The 26,534-nt window shown below is 56.7% G+C and overlaps 5 protein-coding genes across 5 annotated transcripts; 1 reads left to right on the top strand and 4 right to left on the bottom strand.

Moving 5' to 3' along the window:
- Positions 1–65: 65 nt before the first annotated feature.
- VOLCADRAFT_98604 (uncharacterized protein) lies at positions 66–8,781 on the bottom strand (the record flags this gene model as incomplete). The annotated part of the gene is made up of 12 exons (XM_002957450.1): positions 66–1,645; positions 2,191–3,019; positions 3,565–3,951; positions 4,303–4,460; positions 4,847–4,985; positions 5,160–5,330; positions 5,522–5,686; positions 6,120–6,239; positions 6,802–7,194; positions 7,520–7,580; positions 7,974–8,113; positions 8,602–8,781. The coding sequence occupies 12 exons, from the start codon at positions 8,779–8,781 to the stop codon at positions 66–68; spliced, it is 4,323 nt and encodes a 1,440-aa protein (XP_002957496.1).
- Positions 8,782–10,669: 1,888 nt separating this feature from the next.
- Positions 10,670–11,985, bottom strand: rpl23 (component of cytosolic 80S ribosome and 60S large subunit). Its single transcript, XM_002957449.1, has 4 exons — positions 11,975–11,985; positions 11,656–11,898; positions 11,210–11,406; positions 10,670–11,003 (listed from the first exon to the last, which is right to left on the bottom strand). The coding sequence occupies exons 2-3, from the start codon at positions 11,879–11,881 to the stop codon at positions 11,210–11,212; spliced, it is 423 nt and encodes a 140-aa protein (XP_002957495.1). The 5' UTR covers positions 11,882–11,898; positions 11,975–11,985; the 3' UTR covers positions 10,670–11,003.
- Positions 11,986–12,981: 996 nt separating this feature from the next.
- Positions 12,982–13,878, bottom strand: VOLCADRAFT_98602 (uncharacterized protein; the record flags this gene model as incomplete). Its single annotated transcript, XM_002957448.1, has 3 exons — positions 12,982–13,200; positions 13,734–13,806; positions 13,865–13,878. The coding sequence occupies 3 exons, from the start codon at positions 13,876–13,878 to the stop codon at positions 12,982–12,984; spliced, it is 306 nt and encodes a 101-aa protein (XP_002957494.1).
- A 1,145-nt stretch (positions 13,879–15,023) lies between these two features.
- VOLCADRAFT_107711 (uncharacterized protein) lies at positions 15,024–22,317 on the top strand (the record flags this gene model as incomplete). Its single annotated transcript, XM_002957491.1, has 11 exons — positions 15,024–15,291; positions 15,990–16,034; positions 16,398–16,436; positions 16,587–16,674; positions 17,186–17,255; positions 17,751–17,839; positions 18,421–18,491; positions 18,907–18,932; positions 19,625–19,704; positions 20,919–20,980; positions 22,204–22,317. Exons 1-11 carry the CDS (start codon positions 15,160–15,162, stop codon positions 22,315–22,317), a joined length of 816 nt encoding a protein of 271 aa, XP_002957537.1. The 5' UTR covers positions 15,024–15,159.
- Positions 22,318–24,730: 2,413 nt separating this feature from the next.
- Positions 24,731–25,736, bottom strand: VOLCADRAFT_98600 (uncharacterized protein; the record flags this gene model as incomplete). The annotated part of the gene is made up of 2 exons (XM_002957447.1): positions 24,731–25,313; positions 25,723–25,736. 2 exons carry the CDS (start codon positions 25,734–25,736, stop codon positions 24,731–24,733), a joined length of 597 nt encoding a protein of 198 aa, XP_002957493.1.
- Positions 25,737–26,534: the final 798 nt, after the last annotated feature.

Raw genomic sequence — 26,534 nt, 5'->3', positions numbered from 1 at the left:
CAAACACCACCGTAATCTATTTTTGACTAGCAATCATATAGGGTGCATGGACCAAGGGTCAATGACTACTCCACCATGCCATCCACGGCTGGGGGGGATTGATATGCAAACTCATGTCGGGCTGCTCCACGCCCCAGCAGCGACCCGCCAAGACCCGCCCTCAACCCCACAAGGCCCAGCGCTTCCTCCGAACCCGGCAGGGGTGAAGCGGCGGTGGCGGTGGGGGGGTGAAGCGGCGGTGGGGGGGGTGAAGCGGCGGTGGCGGTGGCGGCGGGAGGAGGAACCTGCGAGGCTCCCATTCCCAGCCGGAGTTCTGGACTCGTTCCCAATGTTGTGGCGTCAGGCGGAAGGCCGATACCGCCGATGATACCGGCACCACCGCTGCCGCCCGCACCTGCCGTACCGCCGTACACCAGCTGCCCTAGACTGTCCCGCTGCCCCTCCGCAAAGCTGCGCGACAGACCCAGATGCTGCGCCAGCTGCTGCTGCTGCTGGCTGCAAGTGCCACGGAATATGCCGCCCGCCAAGTCCTGCCCCGAAAGCGCCTGCTGCTTCCACTCCCGCATTAGCGGCGCATCCGTGACAGCTGAGCCGCCACCGGCAGGTGCTTGCGGCGAGGGGAGGTCCTGGGATCTTGGAGCGACGTCTTCCGCGAGGTCGCCGCCTCCGCCGCCTGCGTAGCCCAAGTCGTACATAAAGCCCGTCGGCTGGCTCTTGCCGTGGCTCCGGCGATGGTCTTCCCTGGCAGCGCGACCAGCCGCCGCCGCCGCTGCCGCCACCGCCGCCGCCGCCGGCACCAGCGCGCTGACGCCGCCGCCACCGGCACCGCTGGTAACGATTTCCCCCCCACCGGCCGTGTTGTCGTCACCGTCAGCAATAGGCAAGCGCGGTCGGCTGGCGGGCGTCGCTCCATCCCCAGCGGCGTCAGCACCGTCGGCAGCGGCAGTGGTATCACTGTCGCCATCCGCCATCACGGCCACGGCGCCGACAGTGGCGTTGGCGTTGGCGTGCTTGGATTGCTTGGTTGGCGTGAGGTGCCGGCTGAACAGCCGCGGCCACGCCGCTACCACGTCGCGCCCCGAGGTGTTGCCGCCGGCGCCGCCGCTACCAGCGTCAGCAGCAGCGGCGGCGGTGATCAGCGCCGCTTCAGGAGGTGCCGTCGTCCCACACGGTGTCATGCCACCGGTCGCTGGCTTGATGGATGCGTTGCGGTGCGACGACATACCTCCCGAAGCAACCATTTCCATCGGGGCTGGTTGCGGTGGCGCCGTCGCCACCGTTGGTGTTGCATACCGCTGTTGCTGGTTGTGGGGACCCTGGTCTGACGTTGGACGGAGTCCCTGCGGTGCGACGCCAGCACAACCTGCGGCGGCGGCAGCGCTGCCGTCGCCGCAGGCGTCGTCCACATCCATGGCCGCTGGCCCAGCGGCACCTGGAGAGTCGCGGCGGTCGCTGCCGCTGCCGCCGGTGCGCACACGGCTCGTGTAGCCGTCACCCTCCTCTTCCTCGTCATCACCGGCAGCGGCAGCAGCGGCGGTGGCGCCGAATCCGTCGCCCATCCCTTCAGGTGTGGCGGCGGCAGTGCCACCTCCTCCACCCAAGTTGACATCTCGCCGCTCCGCGTCCTCCTCAATATCGCCTCCGCCTCCGCCAGCGCGCGCAGCGGCCGCTGGTGTCGTATGTTGGCTGGCCGACGCGGCCGAAGGCGCGCCGCCACCGCCAGCGGGGACGCCATCCAGCTATAAACAACCATGAAACAGGAAAACAGGTGGGCAGGATGCAAGGGGCAAGTGACGACCCATGGGTCAGGCCGGGCCACGGGTTGACGAAAGGTGGTGCCAACAACAAAAGATGGCTGGCTGGTGCCGAAACCTTTCCCCGAAGATCCAGGTGCTTAAGATTCCAGATGCTTCTGATTAGTCGAAAAAGGATCACATACATGCATGCATGCATACATACACACAGATACACACTCCTGTAACTTAGACCCCGATCCCAATCCCGAGGTACTCACGTCGCCACGAAGCACCCCTTGTTGCTGCAGCTCCTGCTGCTGCTGCTGCTGTTCCGAGAGATGCAGCAAGCCCCCGAGAAGAGGCAATTGACTGCCGCCACGTGTGCCGGGGAACATGCCGCCGCCACCGCCATTGACGCCGCCATTGGTTGCAGCGGCCACCACACCGGCCTCACTGTCCCCCAGCCCCATACCCAGTCCCAACTCCAGCTGCTGACTTGCCGGCAGCGGCAACTGCTGCAGCGGCGTCAAGGCGGCGGGACCCGGCTGCGTCCCGCCGCGACCGGCCGCCGCCGCGTCATTGTACGGCTGCAACTGCGGCGTTGCAAAGCCGACGTGCTGCAGTGGCTGCGACGCCAGACCGACCGGCAGCGACCCAGTCGCCGCCGCCGGAGTGACGGCGGCGGTGGCAGTGCCGCCGCCGCCCCCGCGTCCCGTCCCGTCCTGCATGGATCCCAGACCCACCAGGTTCTGCCTGGCCTGACCCAAGAACTGAGAGTGGTGGTATTGCTGCTGTAGCTGCGGCTGCTGCGACATGAAGAAGGAGACCTGCTGGTGCTGCTGCTGTTGATGAGGGGGGTACTGCTGCTGTTTTTGGTGCTGTTGCTGTTGGTAGTGTCGAGGATGAACTGCTTGCGGGTGGTGGCGCTGTTGCTGGTGGTGCTGCTGCTGAGGCATGAGGTGGAGCTGCTGCGTCAGGTTGTTGTTGTTGTTGTTCTGTACGGCGATGGCGACAGCGCCGCTACCGCTAAGGCTGTTGAGGCCGTTGACGCCGTTATGACCGGCGGCGGGCGGTGTTAACAGCAGGTTGGGGTCGGCGCTGCCAAACATGCGCGGACTGACGGCCTGCGCTGACCCGCCGCCGCCGCCGCCGCCGCCCCCGCCGCCACTGGCACCACCTGCGCTGCCCGGAAAGGCTGTGTAGCCGGTGGGCAGTGTGGCGGGTGGCGGGTGCAGCTGCAGAGTACCGGTTTGGTGGGTGAGACCCAGATGCGACGGTGGGGCCTGGATTGTGTAGGGGGAGGGGGTCAGGGCGGTGTGGGTTTCAGGCAGGGCGGGCAGGGCAGCAACATGCGGGCACACGTCTGTGTGTGTGGGTGGTGTGTGTGTGTGTGTGTGTGTGTGTGTGAAAAGTGAATGAGAGCTCGGGCGTGAGCTTGGTTGCGGCGGTTTTCGGAGCGGGAGGACTAAGGAGCCGCGGCAGAGCGGTAATACGTCTCATGGAATGAAACCTCCGCATGGTGATAATGATGGTGATGAGGATGAGGATCCATCACGATCATCATCATCATCATATCATCATCACCACCATCTATATCCCCAGAGACTTGAGAGCTGCCTCGCCATGATAGTAAGCGCGTACAGACAGACAGACAGACAGACAGACAGATAAACGCATGTCGTTATAACGCTCTCAGCGCCTGTGGTGCGATGGGACGTGATCGGAGCCGTCGACTCAACTCAACTGTCAACACATAAAACCGCTTTTACCACTTTTACTATTCTCCGCCCCCGCCGCCCCTCTCCCTGCCCTTCCTCTCCTCTCTCACCATGCCGCCGCCGCCGGCCCCCAGATGCTGCTGCTGCTGCGACTGCATGATCGCACGCAGCGCCTCGGCATTACCCGCCAAACCCATCACCCCCGTCTGCTCGTCCACGCAGGTCGCCTCGGTCTGCGGCCCCACACACCCCTGGGGCCCCAAGTGCCGCTGCTGCTGCTGATCCTGAGGACCATGGCCACTTGCGTCGCCGCCGCTGCCAGCGCCGGCACCGGCAGTGGCGGCAACGTCATTGCCGGCACCGCCGCCAGCTGCCGTTGGCACTGGCGGCGGTGGGATGTCGTGTTCGTCCGCCGCCAGGGCCTGTGCGTACTGATGGCTGAGGGTCGAGTACATGTGGGTCATAGCCGCTAGAGTCTGGTGTAGACCGTTGAGAAGCTGTGAGAGCGGGAATGAGGGCGCGCACGCGTATGTGTTTGCGTGTGTGTGGGGGGAAGGGTTTTGGGGTGGGAGGTGGGGGGGTAATGAACTGGTGTATGAGAAGGCCGAGGCGAGTGTGTGTACGGCGTTAGGAGGAAACCCAACGGACCAACGCCGTGGGGGAACCATGCGGGTCGTCGCTCTCCTCAACGAACACCCTCACCCCTCCACCCCAGCTGCACATGGGCACCACTGCGGACACCACGTCTATTGCCGTACAGGGAAAGGCCCAGATTGTCGTAGAGTTCTTGCTTTTTAACTCGCTTGCCCCCCTTGCCCCCCGCCCTTCCCTCCCTTGCCGGTCCCCACCTGCTCCCCCTGTGCATGCGACTTGGACAGCTCGCACAGCCGGTGGTGGCGGGTGGCCAGTTCGTCTTGCAGCCCCAGCACCCTCTCCTGCAGCTGCCCCACCTGCCGCCGCACGTCCTCCAACTGGACGCGGAGGGAGAGGGCCTCATCGATGGCAGCTGCGGGGGGAGCGGAGGGGGTGGGGGTGGGGGGCAAGTGGGGGGGGGGCCCCGGGAGTTAGGTGTGGTGTGTATACATGACGCAAATAGTCGTCGTTGTCGTCGTCATAGTAGTAGCAGTCGTAGTACTAGTAGTACTAGTATTAATGGTGGTGGTAGTAGTAGTAGTAATAGTAATAATAGTTCCAGGCTATTAGTAGTCATCATCCACCAGTACATGTGGTTAATCGTTCGCTGGTTCACCATCTCGCTCCGCTCCCTCCGCATCCATAGGAGGAAATCCCTCCTCAAGCCCTTCCTGTCCCCCAAGCCGCTTCCCTCCCTTTCCCCCTTCCCCCTTTCCCCCATACACATACACACACACGCACACAGACACGGGTACGCACCCCTCCTGCCCCGCTGCTCGTCCTCCGTCTGCGTCCTGGCCGCCCGCAGCTCCGCCTCGTGCTGCTCCGCCATCCGCCGGGCGGCAGCTGCGGAGGCCTTCTCAACCTCCAGCTGCTGCTGCAACCGCTCAGCGCGCTCCTGCAGGGGGGAGCCAAGTTATGCCTTTATAAAGTCTTTATGTCCGTCTATCTGTATGTATGCATGCACGCATGCATGTGGAATGCGTGATTACGGCTTAGGAGGTTTCTCCTCCTTCTTGTCCACCGACTTCTTCTCCTTCCTCATTCTCCCCAGCCCCCCACTCCACCCCACCACCTGCTCCGCCTTCTTGTCCCGCTGCTCCCCCGCCAGCGCCTCCCGCACCGACTCCACCTCCCGACGAGCGGCCCCCGCCGCCGCCCTCTGCGCCGCCGCCTCCGACCTCTCCCCCCGCAGCTCCGCGCTCAGCCGCTCAACCTCCTCGCGAATGGCCGCCAACTGGACCTGCAGGAAGACATACATACATACATACATACATACATACATACATTCATGCACACATTCATGCATACATACATATATGTTCTGTGAATATCCTAAGTACTTGCACTGCACGCTTAGATAGCCTTTCGAAACACAGGCCGCTCCCCTTACTCACACACACACACACGCACTCCCCCACCCACCCACCCCACCTTGGCGTCCGCCGCCTCCCTCTCCGCATGCCTCCTCGCCCCCTCCGCCTCCGCCAGCTCTCCCCGGGCCCTCTCCGCCGCGGTCTCTGCCTGACGCGACGCCAGATCCGCACGAGCCTCCGCAGCGGTCAGCATACCGCGAAGATTTTCCTCACGGCTCACACACTGTAACGGCAGGGGGTTGGGGGTTGTGTGTGTGTGTTTATGTGTGTGTGTTTATGTGTGTGTGTTTATGTGTGTGTCTGTGTGCGCGCGTGGCGGGGCCCCGGAGAAATCGACAACAGGCAGGGGTAGGCGGGCTGTGTGTATCCCGGCGTGTGGATCGGGCGGGACGATGGGGTTCTGAATTAAGAGCGTAGTACAACGCCGTACATGGGGCCGCACAAGCCGTCCCACCGCCGCCCACACCGTACACCACCACATTGCCGCGCGCGTGCACACGCCCAACGGGTTTCACATACTGCTTCCTCATATCGTCCCGGACAATCGCCTTTCAAAAACCTCACCTCCCTCACCTCTCCCCCCAATCAATACCTCCCCTAACTTGGGTTCCTGCGTCCCCCCCTCGCAACCCTCCTCCCCCCCCCCCACACCTCACCATCTGCCTTTCGTTTGCACTTCGGTCCACCAGGCAGGAGTGCTGCTCCCTCAGCGCCGACAGACTGCGAGTGGCCTCGTCACATTCCCGCCGCAACTGCTCCAACTGCCGCTTAACTACCTGGGGAAGCTCGTCACATCACCGATAAATACACACACACACACACAACCCAGACGCGCGTACATATGCACATGCACACATCCATCCATACGTGCATACACATTAGAAGTCTAAAAGAGCAGCAGCATGGATAGCAGGAGGGATATAGCTCTGGCAGTAGCTGCGGCGGTGTGTGCCTTCTTTCCCAGTGATGATGTGAGCAGCGGAGGGCAGGTGGGGAGCTGGCAAGGATAGATGGCACGTGCACACACACACACACATACATACACATACACAGGCGTAACTTTACCGGCACAAACAGTTCGGCGAAGTCGTGGTGTGTGTGTGTGTGTTTCCTCGTGCGTGTGTATGTGTGTGTATATGTGCATATGTGAGAGAAAGGGAGAGAGAAGTGGAGAGGGGGAGGTGGAGAGGGGGAGGTGGAGAGGGGGAGGTGGAGAGGGGGAGGTGGTACCGAACGGGAGCGTCCGCAGGGGTGGTGGGGGAGGCGGGGATACAGCCAGGTTTGAAAGGCAGGGTCAGGACTTGTGGGAACGGGCTGTGGCTACCACTCCCGGCACACCTCCTTTTCGTTCTTTTCCGCTCTAAGCTGCGCTTGCAGGTTGACAAGCACTTCCGTACTAGCACCCGCACCGCCGCCGCCGCCGGCGCCACCCAGCGTCGCCGTCATGCCGCCGGCGTAGAAGCTCGGCACCGCCGCCGCTGCAGCCGAGGATGTCCGCGCGGCGGCTATGGCGGCGGCGGCAGTGCCACCGCCACCCATGCCCATCGGCGGCATGCCATACGACATGGTAACTCCGCCACCGCCGCCGCCGCCGGCGGTGGTAGCAGGCGTGTTATTGTTTATTCGCCGCGCGACATTGCGGTTGGGTGCGATAGCGGAGGCACCAGGCGCGGCGGCGGCGGCGGCGGCCATTGCGTCGTCGGCGCCGCCGCCGTCGACTAGGTCGTTGACCTGTGGGGCAAGTACGACACCCAGCGTCCGGTTTACCTTTCCTTTCCCAGGACAACCCAATACTCTTCGCAGCAGCGAACCCTCTATACCGAACAACAAGCTTCTCCTTCCCGCTTCCCCGGCTGCGGCTGCGGCTGCGGAGAGTGCTGTACCTTGCGTTTGTGATGTAATGCTGGCGCTTGCGGGTGCGACAGCACGCTCGTTCCCTCCCCGCCGCCGCCAACACCCGTTGCCGCGCCGCAACCCCCACCGCCGGCATTAGCGCCGCCGCCAATGCCGTACCCCGCGTGGCTTTGCTGCGCCTTCACGTGCGCTTGCAACGCACTGCTGCCGCCGCCGCCACCAGCTGCGCCGGCCGTGTACGGCGGTGGATAATGGCCGCCGTACTGCGACACGTGGTGGGGGTGCGGGAGCTGATGATGGTGGAGGCCAAGCTGCTGCTGCTGCTGCTGTTGATGATGTAGAGGGCGGCTGTAATGGCTGTAGTTGTCACCGCGCTCATCGTCGGCTTCATCGCGCACGAATTCAAACCTTCACGTGAATACATTCAATTGGCCGCAGGGCATATGTGGGAATTTCAAATTTTTAGCAAAAAAATTCAAGGAATCGCGTGCTCAAATCTCGGCGGTTTTTCCTTCCTGTAAACCCCTTTTCCTCTCCCTCTTCCTCTCCCCAACCCTTTTCTTTTCTCTCCTCTTCTCTCCCAGCCCAGCCCGTTGTAGAGGTGTCTTGTCTCTCCTTCGCCGCTATTCCACCCACCACATAGCCCTTCCACTTACTCGATAGTCTCCTGCGGTGGCGAGCTGAGCCTCAGTCGGGCGCCCTCCTGCAGCCGCACCGAGCTGTTCCGGGCAATGCGCTCCCCGTCCACAAAGGTGCCGTTCGTGGAGGTGTCCTCCACATACCACTGCACCGTGCCCTGAAGGATGTATGAATCGGTGCGGGGACGTCCGGTGGCGGTGGTGGTGGGAATGACATGCAAAACGCCACAAAGAGACAACTGGTAGTTGGTGGTGAGAAGTAGTTGTGTTTAGATAGGAGAATGGTTGCACAGGTCGTTAAGAGGAAGGTCGAGGGGGGAAGGCGGGGATGAGGGATGGGGAACCGGGATGAGGGCAGAGATACGACGGGCATTGCTACCGTGGCGGGAGCGCTGGGGGAGCTAGAAGGAACGGAGGAGGAATGTGACTGGTGTGGTGATAGGGCACGTGCGTCCTCATCGTGGCTAGGCGCTGTTGTGGGGGGAAGTTGGTTGGGATGGCTAGGGGTTGGGTTGAGTTGTTCAGGGGGGTGGCAGTCCACCGTTGACTTGGAATACATTTCGCTGAGATGTGCGGATGGGAGGTACGAAACAGCATGGACTGCAGTTTTGAGGATGGCAGGTCTTTGATGTGTGAAGGGGCTCACCGTGATGAGGTCGGCGTACACCCGGCAATGCATCCCGCTGAACTGCGTCATCGTAGGTGGCAGTGTAAGGGCATCCGGCCCCGACACGTTTCGCCCGATTCGGAGACAGCTGTTGAGATGCACATCGTGCGTTAGCTCAACCGCGAGACCGCTTAGCGGTACCAGCTTCCAGCGCGGCATTTCACTCTCCTCCTAAGCTGCTTCCGAGCGTTCAACCAGGCTAAGGAGTGATAAAAGGGAAAGGGTATATTCACCGGATGTGCCAAGCGGAGCAATTCGACGTAGAATTCAATCGTCCATGTTTCAATAAGCTTGCAAGTAACGCAAGAACACTGAAGTCAAGAATAAAATGAGTTCTTCCTTACATGAAACAAAGTATTCATCCTGAGTAATTGTGAAAAATGAAATGCTTGCGGAAGGGAGCGAAGCATTGTCTGCTGCCTGACTTGCACGCTTTGCATGCTGGGCATGCGCGCATAGCGGTACGGCACCACCAATTAAACTTAATAATCAAGCTCTCAATGCGTGCTCACGAAACGATTTAAGTTTCCAAGTATTTGGAAGACAAGTGCTGCATTAACGCTCAGCTCAGCTGGAGAGTTGAAGCTGAATTATTTCAGGCTGTTCAGGTCCGCAACCGGCAATGAGGTTCACCGAGCCGACTGGTTACGATATGCCTTGTGCAGGGGTGCCGCGATGGAGGCACAAGAGACAAGCGATCAATATTGTATCTTTCAATATTACAGCGGCGTCCACTTTGCGACGGAAGCGAGTTTACCAAACCCAACAAGGAAATCCAAGGCATCTTAGCTGCGCGTGAACACTCCATCTTGCAACAAACCTGAAGAGAGTTTCGTGCATCTTGCCCTCAGACGTATACGTCTCTCATCATACCCATGACAGGTAAGAAAAGATTAAGCCATATTAGTATTACGATTCATCAGGGGACAAGATAACAACCAGCAGGTTCACACCAAGCCTCCAGTAGAAGTACCGGAATCTTGCGCCAGGGTTGCATCGCCTTTCCTTGGAAAATGCACTGAGAACCCACGTAATGCTTTACACGCAAGCCGTGCTGATGGCCTCAGACGCATACTTATCTCAGCATTCCCAGCAAGGGGTAAGCAAAGATTAAGCCAATTGTATTACGCCTCATCATCGGTCATTCAGCAGCAGGATACTCCATCCGAACCAGCCAACAAATCTGCATAGGAATGAAGTCCGCTTTGTGATGAAGTAGCGCACCGTAAAGTCTCAAGAAAAGAAACACCCACATCCCCGTAGCAACATAAAACACACGCCAACCAATACGTATCCCCTGACGTGCCGACTTGTCAGACTAGACTGCTTGATTTGACGTGTATCTCTCCAACAAAATCCCCCCTACTACCAGACCTCAACGAGTCCCCAAATCTCGCTAAACGAACAAAAACAGCGTCGCCAGACCGAGCACAAGCTGGTACGTCTGGTCGAAAATGCACCGTATATCCGGTCCGGGTGTAACACGTGAGACTCCGGCCAGGACAACAGAACCTTGACTCCAATCCCGCGAATATACCCGTCAGTCCAGATCATGCCAGAGGATTGGTTGGGGGGCCATGGACACAGTGCCAACACTACGGCAAGGCATAAAGGAGGAGATGCAGACAGGTAGAACCCTAAGACGTGCAACTGGCCAAACCCGCCTCACAGCAAACGGTCACGACACTTACCCGATCAACCCGCCATTACTTTTTCGACGGCCCGTCACCGAATAAACCGCTGAGCGCTCATGATAGACCAAGGCAGATGCGGAACATGCGGATGCACACTTGCAGACGGACAACAAGTCAAGAAGAACCGCATCCAGGAACTTAGCGGTCCTACATCGTTGTACGTAGCCAGGAAGCAGTGCTGCTGTCCGCGAGAGGGTGCGACACTCCTGTCCCAGTCATCACCACGACGAGGATGACCTGCATATGCGCTTTTGGATGCATGCGTGTGCTGCTGTCCTGCCAACTAAACATTTCACATAGACGCTTCTGACTTACTTGCTGGGAATGAGGCCGCGATCCTTCGCCTCTTAAGCGCGAAACAACTTTTAATGCGTAGTTGCTTACCGCTTCCGATTTCGGATAAGGCCCGGTCAGCACTACCCTTGCAAACCCATGCCTTCCACTGCGGCCATGCTTGTAAGGAGCCAGCAACGTCCGCTGAAGGCTCTGATCCATATATAGCCTTTTCCACTGCAAAATATGCGACGCCGTAATTTCTTACGATAACTGGGAAGCTGCTTCTGTCCATTACTGTTGCCCGCAAGCTGTAAAAAAAGCTGGTTCTTGACTCTCCGTGCAGCAAAAATGGACATGCAAGGGAACAGGGACACTATAGCGCGGCTAGCCGTTACAGGAGCGAGCAACTTCCTGCAGGGGCAGCGGAAAACCAGGGGGGAGGGGAACGCAGTAAGCGGCTTTTAGGGTAATGGTTATTAATAGAGAGGAAGGACAACAAGGCCGTTTCGTCAACGCACCAACCCTGATCACACCTCATACGTGACTCCATCGAGTGTTAACACCGCAGCGAAATTGGGCTAACCTGCCACGCCCACCTCGTACAACCCAGGCCTCACCTAAACGATAGAGTTGGCCGCGCTGGCGATACGCGGCCAGAGGTCAGCGCACTCCTTGGCGACGGGGCCAGTGATGGCGGAGCCCTTCATTTCACCCTTAGGGTTGACGATTACGCCCGCATTGTCCTCGAAGTAGATGTACACACCCTCCTTCCGGCGGAAGGGCTTGCGCTGGCGGATAACGACCGCCGGGGTCACTACAAGGATACACAGGACAAGATGCACTTAATAATGTAATCCCACTTGAAGATAGGTCGAAATGCAACACCAAACCATTTCCTTCCATGCTGCCATATAGCTTAGGCAAGCCGAAGAAGAAGCCCCAATTGCAGTAGAACGCCATAAATAACGAGCTCCAAGTCTGGTATAGTGAAAACTAGCTGCGCCACACCGATACGCAATGACGCAGCCGCCGCAGCCGCTGCCAGCAAAGATACACTGCTCACCCTTCTTGCGCAAGTCAGGCTTGCCCTTCTTGACAGAGGCCATCACCATGTCACCGCAAGCGGCGGCCGGCAGGCGGTTCAGCCTGCTGCCCCAGCCGACGACCGAAATGACGTACAGGTTCTTCGCGCCTGTGTTGTCTGCGCAGTTCATCACCGCAGCCACTGGGAGACCCAGGGCCATGCGGAACTTGTTTCCGGACGTGCCACCCTTGCGTTTGGACGCCATTTTGGCTCGCCTTGTGTCTGTATAAAGTTAAAAGAAGAGGATGAGTACGTCACATAATAGACAGATTAAAACTTGCGAACATAAAGAACATACCTGACGACAAGACAAGAGAGGGAAGCCGGGGAGCGAGCGCGGCACTTGGAGGGCAACCCCACGAACGACCGGCGGCACCTCCCTGGAGGCCAACTTGAGCACTGAAAGACTAAAGCTGTAACAATGAATACAGCATACAGAGTTCATTATAAATTACCTAATATGAAAATGTTTTCTCCATCTAGTGAGCTGAAGAGGGTTTACAAGACGTCCATTACGGATTCGCCTTTGCTACCTACAAGGACAACGTCTAAACTTGTAGTCATGGGACTGATGATGCTTGTCATATTCGTTTTGACTTCATAACCGAGTAAAGGAGCATGCATTGGTTGCACGCTTGGCGATCGTGCGTTTGGGGTCTATCAGCCATCCCATGCCAATTAACTTGCATGTTCTATGGAGCCAGTAAAAGCTCGTCTGGAAAGATATGAGAGATTGGCGTTGAGCAGTTTCTTGCCTGGGTGCATACCCTGGGCGATTCGTGCCCTGAACGATTCGCGCTTCTTCAGCCGACTATTAAAGCCACCACAACTGGGGGCCGGTATGGCTCTCCGGATCCAGACCGCACCCAAGCCGCAGGGTTCGTCAGACTTTGGAAAACACGGACGCCTACCCTGTTCCGTTTCGCACGGCACCATCCAGCCATTCAACCCACAGATGAAACCCAATTAATCCATCCGAAGCCTATCTGTCCCTAATCGTTTAACACCGAGGCAACGCACACTATCATACGCCCCCAAGTTCTGCGTGTATTCCGATCCTCCATGCCATAGCTGCTGGACCTGCTCCCGCACTTTGCGGCTGTTGTATGACACAATAGGGTGCTACCTCTGCCCCATGTCCCAAGCTTACCTACCCCTGTTCCCTCCTCCCATGCCCGCGACATCGCCTGCCTAGCTGCATGGTACTTGCCCTCCTTCCTCCGCGTACTGCATGTGCGACCGTGTACTGTCTATTGCTACGTGGGGTAATCGTGATGCCCAAGTGACCACCACAGATTGGTACAATTATTGGTCAGGATAAATGTCTAGGAACGGCCACACGAGCTCATTAGAGACAAGGCAGGCAATGGAAAGGTCCCCCAGCACGGGAGGACGTCCGCCACCGCATCCCCACGCTACTCGGTCTGGTGGCTCATTCTGGATGTACGTCAGGGGAAAGGACGCAGCAGGGGGAACCGAAAGGTCACGAATGGAGGGTAATGGGGGCATTGTGCGCCTCCCTTCCTGCGGCAGTTGATGATGACGTTACTGCACTGAGAAGTAGAGCGAAGGCTATCGCTATTGGACTGCACGACATCTCGACATGCGTGCGTGGAACGCATACTGTACACCGCGCATGCATCCGATCAGTCATGCAGTGCTATGCGAGCCTGGCGGTGGGTTCAGAACTGCCGGTCAGCGGCAGCTGCTCGTGTGTGGTAGAGGGGACGTAATCCTGTTGTCGCATATGTTGGGACGTGGACCGTGAGGAAATCGGGTGGAGAGGAGGGGGGGAGGAGGGGTTCATTTGCCGGACACCTCACACACGCACACTGACAATTAACTGATAACTGACAACTAAAGTAGTCCCAGGCGATGACGCAACTACTCAGCATCTGACACCCATCCCCCAAAGCAATACCCCAAGTAATAACATCATACGATCTACACCGACAGTTCATCTTGATGTGTGTGTATATGTGTGGAAAGGGGGTTAGAGGGGACAGGACAGGGGAGAAGACAATCTGGAGGTCGCCGGAAACATCCCCCTCACGCACCTCCGAGAGGGATTTAGCGGGAAACAAGAGGAAGAAGAGGAAGATGGAAAACATACGGACACCGCAACCTGGCCTACAGGGGCAAAAATGGCAATTTTGAAAAAGAGGAACACACGCAAAAGGAAACCTACCTTATGCCGTACATCTCCGTACCCAGCGGTAAACGGTTTAAAGTACTACCGACGTTGAGATGCACTCGATACCGGCCAAATACGAAGTGTCGTATGCAGCGATCAGCCTGACCAACAGGGGGTTTGTTTCGGGTTGTGTTTTTTGTAGGGTGGATGCGGGTGCGATGGGGAGGGGGAGGGGGAAGAGGACGCGTTGGGAAAACTGGAAAACTGGAAGTTTAAACTCGGGGGCTCTGATTGGTGGGCCCTGAGCCCGACGAGGCCGACGAGGGGGCCCGGAAGCCATGGCGCTGAAGGTGCAAAGAGCGGCGGGAGTTTTCCTGGTTGGATGGAGAGTTTTAGGGTTTTAGGATTTTAGGAAAGGAAAGTCAATCTCAAATCTGGGCATATGTACGACACGGCGGTTAGATCTGCGGTACGAATCTAGGAGCGCAGGTCGACATAGAGGAGAGAGAAAGATGCGGCGTACAGGTACGACGAGACGGAAGGCACATAGGGGGGAAAGAGGTGCGGCAAAACACACAACAAACAGAACACCCTCTAAACACCTAAACCCCTAGATCTCCCCCCCTTCCCATCGCCGCTTAGGGCTCCAGCAGTTTCGGACCTCTTGGACATCGGCAGTTCATTTCCCGCTTTCTCGCACATGAGGCCCCCCCATTTAACCCCTTTAACCCCTTATCCCCCCGCCTTGTGCTTCAACGCTGACTTGACGTCCGTCGCCACCAGGCGCTGCACCCCAAAGCACGCTGCCAGGGGTGGCCTGAGGTAGCCCCTCCCCGGCCCCATCTCCATAACAGCTACACCTGAGCCACCTTGGGGGGTTCTAGCGTATTGAGGGAGGGGTACAGCAATATCGCCTCTAGCCAAATTCCAGATCATATTGCTTGCTTCGTCGGGAACTTGGGCTTGAAGCGCGTGTTCCAGCTAATCGTTGATACGTCAAGCTGAATCATCCTGAACAACGCGGAGAGCAATCAAAGCCTCAACCAAGATTGTTATATGATTTGATTATTATTATAACATGGGTTTATTAAAAAAAGTGTAATTTAGGTGAAAAGCAAACGCGTTGGATGCACTAATGCTGCAAGTCATTAGTAAAGGTGTCTATTTTGGATCTTTATAGCTAGAGCAGACACATTGGCATCGTTGATGCACACAAATTTCTGTGCATCCATACTGCTTAGCTGCGATCCTCACCGCACAGGCAGTCGCTCGGTTGCGCTTGCAGTAGTTGAAGTTAACGTTTAACCTATCGTCCTTGAACCTCCGGACGATAATAAAGCGCAATCATTATGATGCTACAGAACCTGCCTAAGCAAACTGGGAGCTTAAGGCAGCGTTGCGCTGCTCCGCGGCGTGCAACTCGTGGACTTGGCAGCGCTCCCCTTGCCGCCCAGCAACAGCAGTCTGAGGCGCGATTACAGGTGACATGCAAAGAATGAAATCGCGGTAAATACTTAGGCAGCACTGCTAGACAGGCCTACATCAGCAAAGCCTTCCATCAGCAGAGCTTCTCCCCTTCAGACAAAGGCAACCTAGTTAAAGCATACATTATTCTTAAATATGATGTAAGGATTAAAGCTTATGATGCCTGTAGACCTGAATGAGTTCTGGCCTAGGTCTCTGCTTTGGGAGGGTGATGGGCTAGGCCGATACATGCAAAAAGGTTAAGGAGCATAGGATCCTCCAGACGACAAAATGCACGTTGTAAAAATTGTTTTGCGTGTGTGTGCCGTGGACGGAGGGAGAGATAAAGGTGAAAAGGGAAGGGAAATGTAGGGCGAGAAAAAAAGGCCGGATGCTGCCGGAAAAGTCAGGTTCGGATGCGCGCGCACACACCCATGTCCGCCGGGATCCCAGGCAACTGCAAAACACACACCGGCGCACACACGCACATCTACCCGTTCTGGCCATGCCGCAACATGCTGCACCACGTGGGCCGTGTCTAGTCTCTAGTACGGGGCGGTGTCGTCCGTCCCCATGCGCCTTTGACCCCTCTACCGATTCTATCCCCCTAGGAATTTCCTTCCCACTCCCCCAACCCCTTACTGACTCTTCTCCCCCCCTTCCACCCTGATCATCACCTCACACACATATATACACACGCACACCCCACCGTCAGGCGCCAGCACCTTTCCCCGTAAGCTACGACCAGGCGATGCGGCAGGTACGTCCCGTATACTCCATACATCCGTACGAGGTGTACGATACCTATGAACTGAAGCTCTCATGTACCTGGCAAGCTAGTCACGTCCCACTCCTCCCTGCCGCCGCGGCCACCACAACCTCCAAAACGGCGTGGTGTGGTGCGGTGTAGTGCCATGTGATGTGAAGACGCTCGTCCATATTACTCATCACGTTCACACATACACATACACACACATACACACACCTCACCGACCTGCCTTCTCCCCTCAACCTCCCCCCGCTCTTCCCTCCCTCCCCCCTTCGCCTTGATCCCGACCTCGCCCTCGACCAAGGTCCCTGCATCTGTTACTCCCCCCCCGCTTCCCCCCATCACCGTGCTTAGTTGCTCCCGCGCTTTCCCGCCCCCCTCTTCCAGCATTCGGTAGGCGCATCTGGTCCCACGGGGCCAGAGGCAAGCGGTCCCCTACCACAACCCCGACCAAACCACTCCCCCGTCCCCCCTTTTTCGCCACTCCCCGTTCCCCACCCTCGCCCCCGCAACCCCCGCAATCCACCACCTCCACACCATCAGGCCCAGGAGGCGGTCAAAGCTGCCCTGGCGGATGGTGCCCCCCTGGTGGAGGTGGAGTTCCCCTCGACAACCCTGTCCTCCGTGTCAGGTGTGCGTCTGTATGTATGTGTACGTATGTATGTGTACGTATGTATGCGTACGTATGTATGCGTACGTATGTATGTGTACGTATGTATGTGTACGTATGTATGTGTACGTATGTATGTGTACGTATGTATGTGTACGTATGTATGTGTGTTGAGGGCAGGGGGACACTTTGCTGCAAGATTGGTGGGCGTTACTCGCTGAGGAGGTACTGTGACGAAATGGCGGCTGGTAGTGCTGGGTGGGTGGGTCTGGGAGGTGCGGGGTCGAGGTGGGAGAACTGGGGGCCGCCCTAGGGGCCGCGTGGCTTGTCGCTCCCTTTGTTTCTGTCTCCGTTTGTTTCCGCACTTACCTTCTCTCTTCCCCTCACCCTCACCCTCGCCGTATCTCTTTTGGTGCGTGTGAACGTTTGTCTGTCTGTCCGCCCATCCATCCATCCATCTGTCTAAACGTCTGTACATCAGCATCTCCGTCCATGCATATGTTTGTCTGTCCTGTTGCGGCTGCTGCTGCAGGTGATGGTGAGGGGCAGAACGAGATGAACGCGTCCATGGGTTTCCTACGCCAATTCCTGGGCGCGTTCAGGTGCGTGTATGTGTGTGTGTGCGCGTGTATGTGTGTGTGTGTTTGTGTCATTAGTCCTATTCAGCTGATGTTCGGGTTGTGTGTATGTGGGAAGAGGACTATTGTGTCCATTCTGGGACGCCAAGTAGAGCCAGGGGGGGGTGGCGGGGTGAGCGGGAAGCGCCCGGGGGGTACATACAGCTCATCAACACACACTCACGTAGACAAAACACACACGCCTACACACGCGCATATCTGCAGCAGGTCCCCTCCCCTTAGGGGGATAGGGGCCTCTGGTGCCCCCGGGGTCGGAGCACGGGAGGGCACGCAAGGGGGGTTTTAGAGGGGTTTTAGAGTTACAACATCAACAGTGGCTTGGTCTTAGCCGCGCCATGTCGTACACCATGTAACGTCAACCACATACGCATGTAACGTCAACCACATACGCATGCATATGCACATACATATGTACGTACATACATGCACATTCACGCACATGCACGTGATGCCGTACAGGTCCCGAGCGGCAAGCACACGTGTGTTTTTCCCGGACAATGTGGAGCTGGCTGTGGCGAGGAGCGGTCAGACGGAGGACCCGGCAGCTGGTGGGAGCGGGGGTGGGGGGGAAAGAGCGGGGAAGGAGGGGGTGGGGTGGGGTGGGGTGGAGTGGGGGGAGGCCACGGAGAGAGGCAGGAGGGGAGAAGGGATGAGTAGGGGTGGGGGAGGGGTTTGGGAAAAAGGACCAAGTTGGGACGGAGGGGCGTTTGGGTTGATAAACCTTATTCGTACACACAATTCAAGATTTTCTGTGTAGACTGGATTTGGATTTGGATTTAGTTCTGGAGCCCGGGTTCCGCCCGCGCATGTAGGGGTCTTTGTTAACGGGACATATCTACGGATTATTATTTTGTTATTCTCCTGCCGCTGCCGCTGCCGCTGCTACTGCTGCTGTTAGTGCCATTGCTGTTGCTGTAGATGCCATGGCTGTTTGACCAGTTCAGCTTGTTGAAGCGGTTGAAGCGCGGTCTGGAGGCCATGTGTGTTTAGTCTCCGCCACATACACACACGCAGCTTCCTCCCCCAGCTTCTCCGCCTCTTCTCCCCTCCGCCCCTTCTCCCCTTCTCCCCACCGTTACATACATACATACTTACATACACACGCGCATTACCTCCTCCCCTTCCACAGGCCGCAAATCTTTGGATCCAAAATTCGGAGATGCCGTATTCCAACTGGGTTACCTGACACAGCAGAACGCGGTGAGGCGGGGGGGGGAGTGACACCGGGGTTGGGGTTCCGGCCCTGTGGGGCTGGGGGTTGATGACGGAGAGGATGGAAGGCTGCGATAAGTGGGAGGGGGCTGAGGGGGCTCGTGGCCACATGGGGCTGGGTGAAAGAGGTCCGGACGTGTGTGTGTGTGTGTGTGTGTGTGTGTGTGTGTGTGTGTGTGTGTGTGTGTGTGTGTGTGTGTGTGTGTGTGTGTGTGTGTGTGTGTGTGTGTGTGTGTGTGTGTGTGTTTGAAAAGCTGGACCCGTGCGAACACTGGTCATAGCTGAAGGATGATGAAGATAGCAAATCTCCTCCACAGCGAAAAAAACCTTGCCTCAAAACACACACACACACATAGACACACGCGTATGTTCTATTTTACACCCCCCCCCCGCCCCCCGGCAGGCCTGGGCGGTGTTTGGCTTTTACAAGTAAGGCATCCCCCCCGGGAATTGGCGGGTGGGGTGGGGTGGGGTGGGGTGGGGTGGGGTGGGGTGGGGTGGGGGTTAAGTTGGTTATAAGGTACGCGGGTGTGCGGGCGGTCAGAATGTGGATGTGGTGGGCGGGGGGAGCGGCGGAGGACGCTTCCCGCATCGATCCACATCGCTGACCGTTCCCGGCGCTGACCGATCCAGCTGCATCTGGAACGACACGCCGTCCGCAGGTAGCAGCTCCATCGTCCGACAAGTCCTTTGGTCCTCCACCGGCGAGAAAGTCTATCGTACTGTTGGCGGTATTGCCGTACTCGTACTCGTACTCGTAACTCCTAAGGGGCTTGGGAGTTGGAACTAGGAAGGATGCTGTAGGTGCGTTGTGGCCGCCGCAAGGCTCCGAAACCCCATACCACACGCACACACACGCACGCCAGGGGAGTCCCTCTCGTACACTCATCGACCGGTATCGTGCGCGCCGTTGCTGCTGCATCTGGGTTTTTCACCAGTCAGTGTCCCACACATTCACCTTCGACATCGTCAGATACATCATTATTTCATTATTTTTCGTTCCTCACTCGTTTCCCTGTCTGATGCTGCCTCTTCCCGTCGTTCCTATCTTCGTTCGTTCGCTCCACTTTCCAAAAATTGCTTTTCACACCACGCTCCGAAACCCAACCGCTGCCATACAGATCTGGGTTTGACCCAGTCAAACTTGTCAAAGATACGGATGACATGCTTGTGATCGCTTACCCCTCCTTCAACCCCCGAGGTGGGCCCCGAGGTCTGGGGGTAATGACGACGGTTTTACAGGGTTTTAAAATGAGGTAACAGGGTTTTAAAATGAGGGCGAAGAGCCACCGGTTCTGGGAAAAAACACGGACCCATCACCAATTGCGGAGCAGCAATAAAGCTATTAAGTTTCTTTACACCGGATCGGTGACTTGTAGCGAGGATGCCGGGTTGTGTGTGGAGAGGGAAGGGAGAGGGGGAGGGGATTGTCGTGTCGTACTGTAAGGGGATTGTCATGTCGTACCTAACGCCCTCATCCTAACTCCCTCTTAACCTAGGGCTTCTCTCTTCCCCCGCCTCTCCCCCCGCCCACTTTCCTGGCTGTACACATGCTGTGTGTTTGCCCACACGCTTTCCCCTGTGTCAACACGCATTCGGGGCGGCGGTGTTATGGGGCTTGGCGGCATGCCGGTATGTGCACATACACACATACATATACCCTCCGGCTGGAAAGAGGAGCTGAGCGCTGTGTACGACTTGTACGACAAGGTGGCTCGAGATCGCAAGATGCCCATTATCATCTTTAATGGTGTGTGTATGTGTCCGCGTGCGCATGTTTCTCGGGGTTTCGGGGAAACCAACAATCGGATGAAAGGGTGAATTTAATGCACCACAGGGTTGGGGGGAGGGGGGGTTTGGGGGAGGTGTTGGGGGGAAGGGGTGTTGGGGGGAGGGGGGGGGATGGCGTGTGTATGTGTGTGCAGGTGGTGGTGATGGTGCGGGTAGGTAGGTGGGAAAACAAGAGGCCATTTATTGCCGCTGCCCGAGGACGGGGGGGCTTGAGGGGGGTTCACCGGAGGCCAGGTGTGGGGGGAGCGAGCGGGGAGCCTTCGGGCGCCTGGTGGGAAACGGATTTGCTGATTGCCGTACATCGCTGGTTGCCGTACATCATTAACCCCCTAGAACTGTTTGCCGTACATGATTGACCTCCCCTAAAAATGCTAAGTTATGGCTACTAATCGACAAACTGCATCTGTCCCCTCCCATGCCCTCCACCACCGACCACCTTTCCACCACCTGCGTTTACCTTGTTCACCGGTTTGCCTGGATGAGGAGCTGTGAAGTTCCCCTCGTGTATTTACGTCTGTGACCTCAGATACAGTCCCCCTTCGCAATGTGCCGTATGTATCCAGCCCATACACATAAACATATTCACACATATTCACACATATCCACACATACATACACACACAGGCGAGCTGGACCGGGTTCGCGGCGGCTACTACCCGGCGCTGTTCTTCCCGGAAATTGCAAAGGTGGGTGCGGGGGTGAGTGAGCGCTGTGTAGCCAACCCACTAAGAGCGGAAGTACGGCAAGTGTTTTACTTTGGAGGGGTTTTGGAGAGGTGTTTGTGCTAGTGAAGGGGGCCGAAAGCAGCGGGTGAAACTAACAAAAACACATACACACACACACGCATAGACACGCCTGCGCGCGGGGCCAGCAACCCCTCCTCACGCCACACTCTTTCCCACCCGGCGGGTGGTTTCGGAGAGTTCATCCTTATTGGGCCGTTTCCCGTCAGCTCTGACAAAGCCATGGAGTATTTTATTACCCTCTTCCCCCTTCCCCTCCCCCCCGTTGGCCAACATAAGGCCCTCCGGTCAGGTCGGGTCAGGTGGCGTTAACACCCACACAACACGACAGGACAGTTGTCAACCGTCACTGACCAACTGTCAACCGTTGAAAGCTCCTCCAACCGACATCCCTTCGAATTGACGCCAATGAGACAATCCCCCAGCCGCCACTAAGCCGCTTCTTACACACGCGTGCAAAACGATTTTGCTGATATTGCATTTTCAGTTGTTACTATTCTGCCCCTTCTTTATAGCCCTTTCCACGCCACTCATTGTTTTACCAGAGGACGCACCGGCCCATCCCAATTCCCAATTCCCAACTCCCAATCCCCAACTCCTCGCCTCGTATCGTACACCGCCACGTCATCAGTTCGGTAAGGAGCTGTTCCCGCTAATGACGACCGCCTATTACATCCATAACTTCAAGGGCAATAGGCCAGGTGGGCCCGATGTGGGGGGAGGGGGGTGACCGGGGAAAGGGGAGGAGGGGGAGAAGGGGCAGGGGAAAGGGCGCGTAGGGGGGAGCTGGGGGAAGAGTGTGTATATACGTGCACGTGTACGTGTATGTTTATTTGCGTGTAATGAGCCGCGTATGGTGCGTATGTGGCGCACAAGGGAAACGGGGAATGGAATTGATTCTCGGGTTGCGTGATTAAGCGCCGCATGCTTGATCAGGCACCTAACCCACCGGATAGATAGCGAGCCGGCCGCGTGCGAACAACGGACTGCTGTTGGCGGTCGTGTGATGTATTTCTGAAACCCTAACAAATCGTCCTCTTCACGACCCCCCCCCTTCGCCCTAAAACCCTTCCCTTTTGCGCCCCAAACCCCCGGTCTGGATGGATGGATGGATGGATGGATGGATTATAGCCACATTGTTCCGGTGCTACCCGGGCCCCTGGCAGCTGCTGTTGCGAAATCCGTTGGACGAGAATGACGTACGGGTGCTGTGGACGAGCGACAAGATGCCGTCGCTGAAGGAGGTGGCGCTGGAGATACTTCCGGCTGTGTGGAAATAGTGAAACGAAATGAAAGAAAGTTATATATTAAATGGAATATGCATTAATAGACACTGATTTAAATGGGCCGTTGTTTTTGATGCGCTGTTGTGGTTGGCAGCGAGTGGGGTTGGATTTTTGGATTTGGAGTTGGAGTTGGATTTCTGTCAAACCCTCATTGTGACATCACCCTTTGGAAGTTTAAATGCGACTGCTGTTTTAATACGTAACCCCCGCGCTTTGACAAAAGTGATGACCACAGCACAACGATATCGTTGGAAGTCTTGTGCCAAAGAGGAGACCTTTGTTGATGTTGTTACAGGGTGGTTAAGCTTCACCAGTGGCCTCCTTCCCGAGGCAATTCCCTGCTCTCCCCTGCTAGAGGGGCACCCTAAGCCATTCACCCCATCCGACTTCAGAATGTACTCTTTGAGTTTGGCAACTCACCACCAGCATCCAACCAAATCTAGCGGATCAACGGCGCCTCAACTTAGTTCCTAGCCAGCTAGCGAGTTGATCTTATCACGTCCTACACCGTCCACAAGATGGGGGGCCCCCTCCCATTTCACCACCTCTCAAACACCCGAGAGGTCGGCAGGCGGATTTGAACCCGGGTCGAATGGCCTGTAAGGAGGGGCGGGAGAGATGCGCTTGAGATTGAAGACGCACTCATCCCTAAGTTCCAGCTTGCAGATTTACAGTTGGTTAAAGTTGGTTGAAATTGGTTGCACTTGGTACGGAGCCAAGCAACTTCTTTTTCCTGTGTTGCGTCTTACAACTGTAGCCTCGACAAAGGATGCGCGTACGGGAGGCTTAGGGTTTGCGAGTTCTTGGTTAGGAACGGGAATTTTAGATTAGATCTTGGTGGGAGGGGAACGTGCTCTTGGGTGAAGCGGGAGAAGGGATATCCTGCCCGTGCTCGCTGCCCTTTTGCCCGTGCTTGTGCTCAGGCGATCAGATAGACGAGAGACGAGGGGGAAGCAACTCAGAATTGTTACCAGCAAAGACCTGATAAGAGGCAGAACCAAGCATTTGCTTGGGAGGAGTTCTCAGCCCGGTTCATTACCTGCTGGTGGTGAATGACACCCGCCCTAGGACCCGACAGGGACCTGCTTTTTTCCTTTAGGAAAAGGAAAAAAAGCAAGCAAGCACCCCTTTGTCATGAGCTGCCCGGCCCATTCAATGGCCTCCCAAGCAAGCGGCCAAAGTATGGTAAATAGACCTGCTTATGCAGCGGAGTTGCAGGTACACCTAGCTGCGCCTAGCTGCACCCCACGGGCAGTAGTACCTCCGATGGGGCTGGCGATATGAGAGCACTAACAAGACACCACTGTACCGTGGATAACACCAACAGGACCACTGCTACCGTAACCGGCGGCGGTACCTCCGCGGCCACGCACAGGAGTGTCCTGACGCGAGGGGGCAGGGAGCCTGCTGTTGAATTGTTCACTGCACAGCGAACAACAAGATGAGGTAGCGTAGGACTAGTAGAAGGTAATGGATAATATTTTGGCCATTTTAACTACGGTTGTGCCGCGTTTGAATAGCAACGCGCATTGAATAGCAACGACAGCGGTTTTGGGCATTTGAACAGCAACGGCGGCAGGAGCCTGGGGCAGGCACTAGTGAGCCTATTAAACATTACGATCACGATGGCGACGACCACGCTTGAATTATGGCGCTTACGGCGATGTGTTCTGTTGCATTCTGCGTGTTGCGTGGTCGCAGTGCGGTAAGGGGTCTGTCGGGGCAGTTTTGACCAATGTTAGGCACATGTAAAACACCATCAGCCATACCTATTAGATGGCTTCCTAAGTGCAGGTGGACTTGCTTCAAGGCAACAGAAAGTAAGTCACGTAGTCATGCTTCGTACGTCGATATGGTCGCCTTCCGCGAAAACCTAAAGCGAAAGACCTTACATTAGTAGGACCTATGTAGCCTTTTTTGGGTTTTTAAATTTTGATGCATTGGCGCTGGGTTAGTGAGAAGTAAGCCCCTCGCTTTTCCTCTGCAGGCGGGCGGCAAAGTCGTAAGACGGGTTCTTCACAATAATGCTTTCACAAAATCGTTACTAGCTTGTTGCAGGTAGACAATTCGTTTGCCACGGTATTATGGCACATCATCTTCCCCCTAAAGTTTCCACGGTAGCATTGTGAACTCGCCCAAAGCGCGTGCTGGCTGGTTGATTATCAAGTACGCTGGGAGCAGTCTCCACAGGAAGCAAGATGGATTCCCTGATACAAGTCGCCGATTATGTTGAGACCGGATGGGACATCCGCGCGGTGATAAGCCCTGCTGAAGGCGTACTTTGTTCACCAAAGCCATGTCGTCAATTTGAGAAGGATTATTCTCCTCGTCTTGATTCCAACACCGGCTCCGCCTCCACGTCTACCTCGTCGTTTTGGAATGCTTCAGCGGCTTGGAGCAAAGCCCTTCACGCTTTAATGGATACCAAACAGCCATTACGGTCTGCTTTATCCGTGAGGCATAGAAATCCATCGCCGCCTATCGCGGCGTCGCCAACGTGGGCTGCTGGAGGACTTGTCAAGGTCGAAGACTCTTCCAAGCACGTGATGAGTGTTACGCTTGCCGATGGATCGTCGCCATCACCTGGGAACAGCTGCGCGCTCAGCAGCACCAGATGCAGTCGAAGGTTTATTGCCACGCGCGGCTGTGGCACCGATGAAACCCACTCGCCGTCGACTCTGCGCGCCCCAACAAGGCTTTCCGCAGCCACCACTTCCTCAACCTCCTCCACCACTACCATCACACCTCGTGAGAACACAAGATACAATCCAGCGCCACAGGCCAGCGCCGGTAGCAACCCACCCGTCTCTGTAACCTTGTCCCCCATCACCACTGCCTTCTGCACCGCCCTGCCCCTGAGCGGAGTGCTGCATTCAGTTGGCAGAGACGGCGGTCCTTCTCGCCCGTGCAGCCCCGCGGCGGTGGGTCCAACGACGTCCATCGTCGTTCTGCACCGTGCAATCAGTGCTCCGCTGGACAAGGCGGGTATCCTGATTGGCAGGTGTAAGGAGAAGCTGGAGTAGTGCGATGATCACACCATGTCCCCCGGCAATGCCTGACCGCTGCATGAAGAGCTGGGTAAAGAAGTAGGAATGTGGTGTAACTAGTGCGGGATGTCTGTCGGGACGCCAAGTGTAGGATACGTGCACTTGGCTTTCGTCGAGGCAGCAGGCAGGGGTGTGTGCACAGTTGCACGGGCGGGGTGGGTAGAAGGGACACCGCCACCAAGCCACCGGGAAGCTTATTATTGCGTCAGAAAGAGATGTAGAGGGGGCATGATTAACGAACGGGCCACTATAGATATTGAGTGCTGCAGTAGCAGCACACGTAGCAGCAGATGTAGCAGCAGATAGCTCGCATGGCGACTTGATGATGTCTTTTTGCGTATTGAGCGCTCACTGGTTTGATCCCATGTAAGCTGTATTTACTTTCAGGGTCTGGTGAAGCAGGGCTGTGGAAAGTGAAGGACTCGCCATGTCCGGGGCCGGAGCGAACGCAACCAAACGCCACTGGCTTTGTGTGTTGGGGAACAAAGGGGAACAAACCCAGCGCGTCCATCTCTATACGCGTGTGTGTATGTGCACACATGCGTCGGTCATGTTGCATGCAGCTGTACGGGTCAGCATTGGTGTCTTGATGAAGGGAAAAGATTGCTCATCGTGTGTTTGCGTGGCAGTCCGTGACATGGCCCTGATGATGGTCGTAGAATGTGCTTTCTTTGTCGTACGTTTGTACCTTTCCAGTTCTCGTTGAAGCTCGTGGCTTGGGCATAGGTAATTATCACTTTTGCTCACGGAAGTCTTTAGGAATTCAATACACGCAGATCGTCGCTGCTAAAGCAGCTTAATTTGCAAATTGGCTCTCTGACGCTGTATACTTAGGTCGTCCTGTGCTTCAAAGGCTGCTTAATTTTTTATTTCACGTCTAGAGTGCATTCTTTTAGTATGTCTGAGGGAAGGGTCAAATTTATCGCCGGTTTATATGACGCATACAGAACTAGGAGAGTACGAAACTAGTCTGCGGTTGTCAGCGTTCCCACGCCATGTTTCACGCGCCGTCTTCGCGGCCAAGATTCACAAACCGCGTTTGCGCTGTCCTTCTTGTCTTCAAGTTCCTAACAGGCCATGCTTAGTCGCCGCCATCTGTAAACTGTCAAGTCCAATCAAATCAATTCAGCTTCACGTCACGTCATGTCAATCGTCCGGAAGCAG

This window comes from Volvox carteri, assembly GCF_000143455.1.
Source record: "Volvox carteri f. nagariensis unplaced genomic scaffold VOLCAscaffold_74, whole genome shotgun sequence".
Classification (NCBI taxonomy): domain Eukaryota; kingdom Viridiplantae; phylum Chlorophyta; class Chlorophyceae; order Chlamydomonadales; family Volvocaceae; genus Volvox; species Volvox carteri.
This window is presented reverse-complemented; position numbering and strand designations above follow the sequence as displayed.